The following is a 10,386-nucleotide window of genomic DNA, read 5'->3' on the forward strand; positions in this document are numbered from 1 at the left end:
GCTAGAAGGGGCGGGCTCAGGAGCAGCACACATGAGTTGTCAAACAGGTTTGTCTTGTGCTTTCTAACACACTCACACAGGCACACATATTCTCCTCAGCAGGACAGCACAGTGTGTTCGCTGGCCTTAAGCAGGAAACCCAAGAGAGGCTCAGGAGATCAACAGGGAATGACCAGGTGAGTTTTATCTGGAAATGCCAAAATATAAGTCAAAGAACTAACTTACACCTTCACACAAGCAGGCCTGAACTTGTCAGGGCAAGACTGGAGCGCAGGCCTTGAGTACATGTGGGTTATATTTTGGTTGTTTACCTGCGTCTTTGTGTTTCTCTTTCACTTGTCTTTGGCTTCCAGCTTCACTCCATGTTTGTCATTGAGCCTCAGTGGCAGAACATGCCGGCACTTGACTCAGAAACACTAAATTAGTGGCTCTATTTTTGTTTGTCTGAACCACCTCTTGACATTCCTCTTTGGTTTGTAACACACCAGCCTGCCACCTTGTTAATGTTATACATCCAGGCACTGGTTGTGTTTACTAGTAAAGGGAGGCGACTTTGTTTTTGTTAACTGGGGAGATCTGTAGACATGGCAGACAGGGAGGAATGGAGGTACAGGGAGTCTCACAGCTCTGTCAGCAGGAGATTGGCCTGGCTCAGACTGGAATGGCAAATATGTGGAGAATGTGACTGGCAGATGCAGATCGTTCAAGCTGCATGTACAGTTTTTTAAGTATACGGAAGTGCAGAGAGAGGTCCTGTATTTATCAAGTTCATTTCTATGACCTTCACCACAGTTAGAGGCTTGTAGCTGAATGCACAGAGGGATGTGTTAGCAGATGCTGAGCTCAACCTCTTTGCTAGGACTTTACTTAACCTACAGAGAGGCTTGTAGTTCAGGAAGAAGTCCACTACCAACCCTGGCAACTGGCTGCTTTATTTAAAGATGAGGGCCCATTGTTCCCACAGCAGCTGTTGGTGTGTGTGTGATCTGCTCTGCACTGCCTCCAGACAATAGCTTGTTGGCAGCTGTCCTGATGCACCTCCCCATCACCCCTCAAACACACACACACACACACTTCTGCCATCACAGGCCTTCTACTGACTGAAAATGAAGTGTCAGTTTTATTGTGTGTTTGTCTGCAGAGAGATGGATGACTGCGAGTAATTGTTCAAATCCGTCAGTGCTGGGAGCCAATGAACTTGTGCGATGGAGACGGCTTCATGAGGGTGATTGGCTGCAGTGTTAAAGACGGGAGGGTTTATGGGTGCAGGCTGTGTCCTGTGTGTTAGAGTACTAAAAGTCTCTGAAGAAGAGATGCTCGCTTGTATTTTTTAAGGTATATGTTTCTATGGACTGCTTCTTAGTGAGCTGTTTTTCCTTCACACACTCTCCTGACTGATGTGTGTCTTTTCCACAGGAAGTCCAGATGTCAAGGAGCTGGAGTTCAGCTGAGATGCTGTGGGTCCATCTCTTCAAAAGTTGAATGGATCTAATCGTGATACGGCTTTACAGAGGCATAAATGCTGGGTGACTTTGCCAAGGATATTTATTTCAAGGTTGCCAAACAAGGACAAAAGCTGTAAACAGAAAGTGCACAAGGACAGGGAGGACTACTCGCTTTATAAAATGCCTTTGGACACTCTCCAACGCCCAGCGAGGCAGCCGATGAGGACTGCTGTATTTGCTACACCACCACGCTTGCGCCCCAAAGGCCCAGTGGGGCCAGACTTCTACCGGCAGTTGTCGACAGCAGCAGGCAGACCAAAGCAGAGTGCAGTGGAGAGGCTGGAAGCAGACAAGGCTAAATACGTCAAGAGTCAGGTGGCTCTTTCTAAACAGCAGCCAATCAGGCCTCCTGATGTGAGGAAGCCTCTGCTAAGCCCCGATGCTGCTCTGCGGCCCACCAGGAAGACACAGACCCAGACAAAAGCAAAGCAGGAGGGAGTCCAGCTCGACTTGGAGCATCTGACGAACCTGATCAGTGGTGTGAGCGATGGGCCCCCCACCGCTGCTACTGTAAACTCAGAGGACATTGACGCTCCTGACAGCGCCACCACGTCACACAGCTCTCCCTGCCCCGCACCTGCAGGGATGCAACAGAAAAAGGAGAGACCGTGTCCGCCTCCCCGTCCCGACTGGTCCAGTCCGGCTAAAGTGAGATTAAAAGCCGCTGGACCTGCCAGGGGAGAGAGTCCTGGGTCTCCAGCTGCAGGGACTGTTCGCAGAGTGGACGTCATGCCTCAGGCCGGCCCTGTGAGGACGTCCAGCAGACCACCTCAGTACATCCGGCAGCCCCTTCAGCCCATATCTTTACATTCCAAGTTTCCACTCCGCCCAGCTACTTCACACCTGCGCCACCCCAGAACAACAACAGCTCCCTCTCCTTTGAAACCTGTTGTTGCCCCATCTAAACCTGATGGCCCTACCTCCACCTCTCCAGCTGAAACCCCCGTCCCTGCTACACCTGCTGCACCTGCTACACCTGCTACACCTAACCCCAGCCTCCATGTTTTCCCTCCTCCCTCCCCAGCGATTACCCGTTTGTCCTCCTCCAGCTCCAGAAAACGCCCCTCTCTGACCCGGTCTAAATCAGACATGAGTGACCGGTACTCCCGAGCCGGGACAGAGCTGGAGCGCTTCTTCAACCTGTGCGGTCTGGACCCTGCAGACCTGCAGGACTTGGCTGGATCTAGTTCTGACATCGTGTCCCTGGCCCGTTTCCGCAGTGTGAGCGCTCCAGGGTCTGAGTGTGCAGGCTCCGGCAGAGAGGATGAAGATGATGAGGAGGAGGAGGTTGCTGGCAAGGCTGCGGGGCGTGTTCCCTACGGGGTTTCTGTCATAGAGAGAAATGCAAGAGTGATTAAATGGCTGTATGGACTCCGTCAGGCTAAGGATAATGCAAATAAGAGCACCAATTTATAGGATGCTGTTAGAGGATCTAAAATAAGCTTTTTTTGATAAAAGTACAAATTTCAATATGTCAGAATCATATTGCAGATGGAGCGATGGGATCCCATAACTAAACTGGTGATAAAGTGAAGTATGTGATGTGATGATATGGTTGTCAAGTAGTTCACTTCAGTTTGATTCCCTTGATGTTGCTTGAATTTGGATTTTTTTTCTTATTATTTTACAAAATTAGAAATGTGATTTTTTTTTTTCACTTGGAAAAACAGAGCTCTTTTTACCCTGAGAAAGTCTTCTTTTTTTTTGTCATTTGGACTTTTCCACTGTTACTTTCTGTGTCTCATGCTGCGGGTGTCAAAGAGTTATCTCTGGTCATTATCAGGCTGTAAATGGACGGCATTAAAGATTTAAGTACGCAGGCATCTTGTTTGGCGCTCAGTGATTTATCTCAGAGAACCACAGAGTTCAGGCCGACGGTGATGCGTGTCCTCGGAGGGGCCGAGCACTGGTCATGAAACTGTCATCAGCAGGCTTCATTTGACTGAGGAAAGTTTCACTGCTTTTCCACAAGAGGTCAGAGCAGCCCACTCTGCCACACTGTGTCCTCTACCATCATTACAGAAATACCTGTGACCTCTTACTGATTCCTGTTCTAGGATGAATTGAGGAACTTTGAAAAGCTTTCAAATATTGCATTCATAAACATCAAGGACAGCAGAGCGTGTGATCATATCCATCCATCATTTAATCTTAGAGATCATATCTGACATTTTAAACAGAAACTAAAATGTTCAGACAAATCCAGCACAGTTCTGATGAATGTTTCACACATGATGAGTTTGATCTAGTTCATTCTCTCTGACTGTGACTATGAGCAGGTGGGCTGGATAAGAGGGCCTCATTTTCAGATACGAGCAAGTTGCTCAACCAGATTCCAGTGTGACACTGGAGGAGAGGGACTTAAACACAAGTGTGTGTGCACTGACAGAGCTATAGTTGTTTACTGCACGGTCCGCATGCGGCATTATTCCTCCTCACTTCAAAGGATGAGCTGTCTGAAGAATTTTACAAACCAAGTACAGAAACTAAAGACTCAGTTATTTAAAGAAACCGTGGACAGAAACTCGTGCAGCCAAGGTGAACAGAGGGTGAGCTATCTGAATCAAATATTTCTCCTCTCCTACTTTTATATTCGAAAGTGGGCAGGTAAATGTTCAGAATTTGTGAAGCTTCAGCTAAAATGATTATTTCAAATATTTCTCTCTCTCAGCTGTAGACTACAAATTATGGTAGTTTTACAGGGGGTAGTACAGGGGGGGTTTTTTGGTTGTTTTTTTTTAGTTTTGATGCATCATCAGAAACAAATGTGTAACTCTGAGAGTGTATAATACATAAAAACAAAAGTATTAATATTTGAGGAAGACAGGAAAAAGAAAAGCACAGTTAATTAAATCTTAAGTTAAAGCCTGCAGTCATTTGGTGGTTTGTAATATCCACAGTAAATGAGAACTAGACTTCTCTCCACTGGGAAGCAGACTGAAAGCATTGTGAGCAGAATACTGTGAGGAAATCATTAAAAGTTGATAACAGAAGCGAATTAAATCAATGGAAACAACGTTTATACACACAGAATCAGCTGAATGTTTGAACTGATGTTTCAGAAATATTTCCCTCCACCTGTCTGCTCTTCTCTCTCTCAGGGGCCGGGGGGGATTCCTCTGGCCAGGAAGCTGTGCTATGCTGTGGGTGGGGTCCCGTATCAGATGACCGCAGTAGCTACAGGTGTTTCCCTGCAGATCTTTCTCCTGGATGTTGTGCAGGTAAGAGTTATCCTCCCAAACTGTGGCTCACGAACAATCCCCATCGATCTGTATCTGTGTCCTTTAATTTGAGTTTTGAAATAAAGCACCTCAGTATTCCACAGATGGAGGCCTTCTATGTCTCCATGATTTTGTTTGTGAGCCGGGCCTGGGATGCTGTGACTGACCCTCTGGTTGGATATCTGGTGAGCCGCAGTTACTGGACACCCGTCGGCAAGCTCACTCCCTGGTTGGTTGGTGAAGCCGCTTGTTTAGCACTCTTCATCTTGAATCAAGCCACGATTCGTCCTCCAGCACTGTATTCAAGTGAGCCAACATTGTCTGTCTCACAGGCTGGTTCTGTCCACTCCGTTTGGCGTCCTGTCCTATCTGCTGCTGTGGTTCGTGCCACAAGGCTCGATGCCTCAGGCTCTCAGCGTGCTGTGGTTCCTCACAGTGGCCTGCCTGTTCGAGACCCTCATGAGTGTAAGTCACTAAGTCGGCCCTTCTCGTTCCTTTTCCCCCGTCTGGTACCCAGGGGTGGAGAGTAAATGTACTCAAGTACTGTACTGAAGGGCGGTTTTCTGTTCATTTATACCTCTAGTTCCCCACACTGTGCTTTTTATTCACATGATAAGCTTTTAATGGTCCCATATTAATTAAGGTCCTTTCATCATAAATATGTGTCCTTGGTGTGCCTACACACTGTTAAACTATGAGGGAAGACCGTCATCTCTCTTTTTCTCCTGCTCCATCTTTCACTAAACGCTTGTGAAAACACATCATTTGGATTTGGCTCCCCTTATGACGTCATAAGTTTGTGGTTATTTGTGGCTTAAAGAGATTAAATTATCCAATATTTCATAATAGATTTCATAATATTTTATTTAGGATTAGAGAAAGTCAGCCCAAAGTCAGCTTCCGTGACCCTGACAGATAAACTGGATGGATGGATGGATGGATGGATAGAGAATAGTCCAGAAACTGTGTATAAGAACTTAGTTTTTTCTTCTTTCCTTTCCCATCTTATAACCATATAACCATATAACCAAGTTGTACTGGTACTTTTACTTTCCTACAGGTGGCTTCTGTGTTCTTCTTCTAGCACTGTTGGTACCCATCTCTTCATCATCTATACACCATCCTGTGCCTCATCTACTTTTGCCCTCACTACAGCCCTTTTGCTTCATCTTCCCCATGTCACCATGGTGACAGAGTCTCACACTATTCTCGTGTCACTGTAGCCGCTGCAGTTTTGCTCCAAGCTGTGTCGCCATGGCTACTGATTTTCACACAGCTCATGTGCTGTCAGCTGGCGTCATGTTTTCCCCTGTCATCCATTAACAGTGCTACAACGTTCCTTACCTCTCACTCAACATGTTCCTGGGGGGAGATCACAGAGACAGAGACTCTGCCACAGCCTACAGTAAGAGCACCAGCACTCACACTCTCATGGCAGAGCCTTATTCCAACGTCAGGCCAAAGGAAATGTAGACAGGACTTTGCTCACACTCCCTGTCCCTCTCTTACAGGGATGTGTGTGGAGATGGTCGCAATGCTGCTGGCTTCTGCAATTCAGGGTCAAGTTGTAGCTGTGTACAACACAGAAAAGCAAGAGGCCTGTCAACATGTGGACGAGGCTCATGAGACACCTCAAGGCACATCTTCACCACAAGCCGCCTCCCTTAAGGAAACGGTAGAGACCACACTTCACATGTTCGACTCAGGTGGTCGCTCTAGTCGAGATAACGCTCATATTCCTTCAGCAGTCTGGCAGCATTGTTCTGCCACTGCACTCACACAGTCCCAGGGATATCATGTTACCCTGTAATTTACTGTTCTTAGCTCAGCACGGGCATTGTTGTGTGTTCTCAGGATGTTGGTGTTGTTACACAACTACAGTGTTAAGGAGAAATAGAGTCAGTTTAATGCAATTAGTTAACCAAAGTGTATTCGCACAAACCATTGTAGTTCATTTAAACTGGATATGTAAAAAAAGAGGGATTGGAGCAGTTTGGCATTTTCTTGCCCAGAGTTAAATGAGAAAACTGACATCATTCTCATGTCTGTCTATTAAATATAAGATCTGAGCTGGATTTCTTGAAATCATTAATGAAATGATCATAAATGATTATAAAAGTGATGATGATGTATGAATGCTACAAGACAGCATTTTTAAGTGGAAAAACTTGACATGATTTAAGACTAAACATATGAAGATTACATAACTGATGAACACAAATTATAAGCAGAAGGCATGTGCTGGCATGCCACCGGTTGACAGCATTATTGTGCTTTAATTATCTGTGAATTTTCACTGTGTGTTGTGTGTGGTTTTTGCCTTCAGCAAAAGGCGTTCCTGACCTCAGCTCTGGTCATGGCTGCCTTGTTTTTCCTCTGCAGCCTGGTTCTCCTCCTCGGTGTGAAGGAGCAGCGGGGTAAGTCAGCGTCAGTGTTCAAATACTATAAATGAAAAAAATATTTTAGCTATTCAACAGCTTGGAGTTGTTGTGTGATTTATTTAATCAGAACGTTTCCACATTTTCACATATTTCCCTCCACTGCCCAAACCTCCCCTTTTGGTTTCACTTCCAGCCCCTCTCTGCTCTGATGACAAAGTGCGACCCTCCTATCTGACCTCCCTGAAGATGCTGATGTGCCACATTCCTTACCAGCGGCTGGTGCTTGGCTTTGTGTTCAGTGTTCTTGCATTTCAGGTAGAGTTTGAGCTCACAGCTCTAAACCTCTGCTCTGCTGAAGCTCATAAGTTAATAATCTTTGTTTAGTTCTGTAACACCTGTTTTCCATTTTTCAACTTGTGCTTTCACGAGTCATGTACACATTTAATGGTTATCAAAGCATAATATGTTGTTTTTGTCCTGTATCTGCATCATCTCAGATGGCCTTGGGTAATTTTGCACTTTTCTGCAGTCATGCAGCTGGGCTGGGAGCCCAGTTCCAGCACCTCCTACTGGTTCTACTGGTAGGCTGCAACTACAATCTGACCCTCTGCTCACCAAGATGTTTATGGATGACACATTGTGACATCTCGATATTTCTACAGGCTTCTGCTTCTATAGCAGTTCCTCTGTGGCAAACAGTTCTTCTGATAATAGGCAAAAAGGCTTCACTTTTCATCGGACTATCAGTAAGAAATCACACATATCCCCGTGCAGTGATCTGAACAATATTTTTTTCCAATCTCCATCTTACCTCTGAGGCCTGTTCTTGTGCTTCTCAGCTCTTCATCCCAGCAGTCGTCATAGTGGCCTGTGTTCCCAGTAACCTGCCAGCCTTCATGACTATGTGCATTCTGATGGGATTCAGCGTGGCGGCCATATTCTTGCTACCGTGGTGAGTCAGTTCCCAGCGAGGACACAAAGGTCTCGCTCTTTTCCAAGGCCCCTGTCAGATCTGATCAGTATCAGAAGTGAATGCGGTGCACTTTAATCATTCACATCCCCTCCACCTGACCCTGGCCGGGGGTGAATACACCAGCTATGATCTGTGTTTTTGACTGGTCAGCTGCCCTCACCTATATTGACATGTGGTCTTGATATGAGGTAGGCTGTGTCAGCTTTCCTGTGTGTCCTGCAGGTCCATGCTCCCAGATGTGGTGGATGACTTTGGCATGAAACATCCCTCCTGCAAAGACCTGGAGCCTCTGTTTTTCTCCTGTTACGCCTTCTGCAGCAAGCTGGCGGGAGGCCTGTCTGTTGGAATCTCCACCATGACATTACAGTGAGTCAGCGCTCCGTCCACTCGCTTTATGTGCTGTGTGTGTACATCTGTTGGTCCGTCACATTTTGTTCTCTCTCTGTCCGCAGGTTTGTCGGCTACAGAGCGGGTGCTTGTAACCATGGTAACGAAGTGGTGACGGCTCTGATTGTGCTGTTCTCACCAGTTCCCATTGCACTTCTGCTGATAGGCATGGCCTTTTTTCACTCCTACCCAATCAATGAGATGCAGAGTTTGCAGCTCAAAGAACAACTGACCACAGCTCAGTAAGTGGTTTTTGGCTGAATTATCCTCTCAAGAGATGAAGCCACTAATAGTTCCTGTAGTGTTATCTTTAATGTGGCGATGGTGCAGATTTTTGTGATTTTGAAAGTGGTCACTTGGTCACTGAATATAGAGAATTATCATCTGAATCTGCAGCTAAAAGAAGTTCATAGTAACGTACATGTGTGTTTTGGTTCCATTATATTCTTTATTCTTCATCTAGACCAGGAGCTACATCATCCTCATCGGACCCAAGAGAAAACACACAGCAGCCAACAAAAACAAAAGAGCAGCCCCACAACGCCTCACATTATAAGACAAAGACCAACACGTTGTACAAGTCAAACCGCTCTGCAGGTTGTTACAGTCATGATAAAAAAAGCCCTGTCAAGTCATCTGTCCTGTCAAATGTATCAAAGAGCCCCTCTGGAGAACACAGCAGCCCTAAATCAGCTGTCCAGTCGGATGCAAATCCTCAGTGCCGTAGGCACAAACTCAGCCCACACCAGCACTCAGGAGAGGATAAAGTGGGCAGAAATTTTCCTGGGAACAATCCTGGGACTTTTCCCAGCAAGCCAAATTTGAGATCAAAAGTGTCGTGGGTATAGTCAGACACCTTAAAGCGATAGATGCATGTTGGGGGATAGATATGTTTTTTCACTTTATGCCAAGAGCTCTCATGTCTGCTCGCTAAATGTCAGCCAACAGCCAATTAGTTTAGCTGGAAACAGAGAAAAGGCTGGCTTGGTTCTGTCCAAAGATAATAAAATCCTTGTACCAATGCCGCTAGGGTTCACTAATTAACACATTATATCTTGTTCGTTTAATTCATTAAGTGTAGAAACAACTAATTGTTTAATTTAACAAGCAGCATATGATATAATGGGTTAATCAGTAAAATGTGGAGGTGCTGGTAGGCAGATTCTTTTAACTTTGAAGGATGCTCTTGCTGACATTTATGTTGACTTGCAGAAGTTATAGTAGCTTCTAAATTGTAGCCTCCGTTGTCAGTGTTCACCTCAGATGCTTGAAAGTTGCATGAAGAGCTCTATTGTTAACACTGGGTTTGTAAATTGTTTCTATGCAAAATAAATAACTCAGTCAATCCTCATTCACTGGTACATTTTCATTTCATTTTCACCTATCGGTTTGATAGAAGCTCGACTCTAAATGATTGTTAATGTTGTAAATAGTCTGTGTAAATGTGTTTGCACACAATATTCATCTTAAAAGGTGATGATGTTTCACTGGTACATTCTCAACATGCTTCCTTTTGCCCTCAAGTGGGCAAAAAACAACAACACAAAAAACAGTTATTGTAAGTATAAGCTTAACAATTTAATCATAGATAAAACACACATCAGTCTGTACATTAGTAAGCAATTGCATCATAATTCATAACACTTTGATGCTGCTGTTTCTGATTTCAATGAAGTCTTGATTCAAAGGAGTTCTAGTCTGTTGCATGCTTCACTGTTTCGTTCACTTCAGTATACAGTGAGGTCGATACAAGCACAGCTCATAAGGTTACTGGCTGAGCAACCACCTGCATATCTGCAACTGTTATCACATCCACACATCGTGAAAAAGAAGTCGGGCTGGGTTGAGAACACGGGCAGTCAAACAATCATTCAGGTTTGGAACAATGGCCCAGGTTAGGTAACACTCCTTAGAAGGAA

At 45.2% G+C, this 10,386-nt stretch overlaps 2 protein-coding genes across 2 annotated transcripts; both read left to right on the forward strand.

Moving 5' to 3' along the window:
- The first annotated feature begins 56 nt into the window (after positions 1–56).
- fam110a (family with sequence similarity 110 member A) lies at positions 57–3,312 on the forward strand. The gene is made up of 2 exons (XM_070839861.1): positions 57–176; positions 1,417–3,312. Exon 2 carries the CDS (start codon positions 1,626–1,628, stop codon positions 2,919–2,921), a length of 1,296 nt encoding a protein of 431 aa, XP_070695962.1. The 5' UTR covers positions 57–176; positions 1,417–1,625; the 3' UTR covers positions 2,922–3,312.
- Positions 3,313–3,952: 640 nt separating this feature from the next.
- Positions 3,953–9,759, forward strand: mfsd2al2 (major facilitator superfamily domain containing 2a-like 2). Its single transcript, XM_070839774.1, has 14 exons — positions 3,953–4,054; positions 4,607–4,726; positions 4,831–4,955; positions 5,059–5,191; positions 6,053–6,131; positions 6,238–6,401; positions 7,053–7,143; positions 7,301–7,422; positions 7,605–7,688; positions 7,770–7,853; positions 7,947–8,059; positions 8,303–8,446; positions 8,533–8,709; positions 8,931–9,759. Exons 1-14 carry the CDS (start codon positions 3,953–3,955, stop codon positions 9,313–9,315), a joined length of 1,923 nt encoding a protein of 640 aa, XP_070695875.1. The 3' UTR covers positions 9,316–9,759.
- Positions 9,760–10,386: the final 627 nt, after the last annotated feature.

This window comes from Pempheris klunzingeri, chromosome 11 (assembly GCF_042242105.1).
Source record: "Pempheris klunzingeri isolate RE-2024b chromosome 11, fPemKlu1.hap1, whole genome shotgun sequence".
Classification (NCBI taxonomy): Eukaryota; Metazoa; Chordata; class Actinopteri; order Acropomatiformes; family Pempheridae; genus Pempheris; species Pempheris klunzingeri.

Coding starts and splice junctions, on each gene's coding strand:
- fam110a (XM_070839861.1), top strand. CDS start 1,626: ATGCCTTTGGACACTCTCCAACGCCCAGCGAGGCAGCCGATGAGGACT.
- mfsd2al2 (XM_070839774.1), top strand. CDS start 3,953: ATGAGCTGTCTGAAGAATTTTACAAACCAAGTACAGAAACTAAAGACT. Junction 4,727..4,830: donor TTCTCCTGGATGTTGTGCAG/GTAAGAGTTATC, acceptor AGTATTCCACAG/ATGGAGGCCTTCTATGTCTC. Junction 4,956..5,058: donor GTCGGCAAGCTCACTCCCTG/GTTGGTTGGTGA, acceptor TCTGTCTCACAG/GCTGGTTCTGTCCACTCCGT.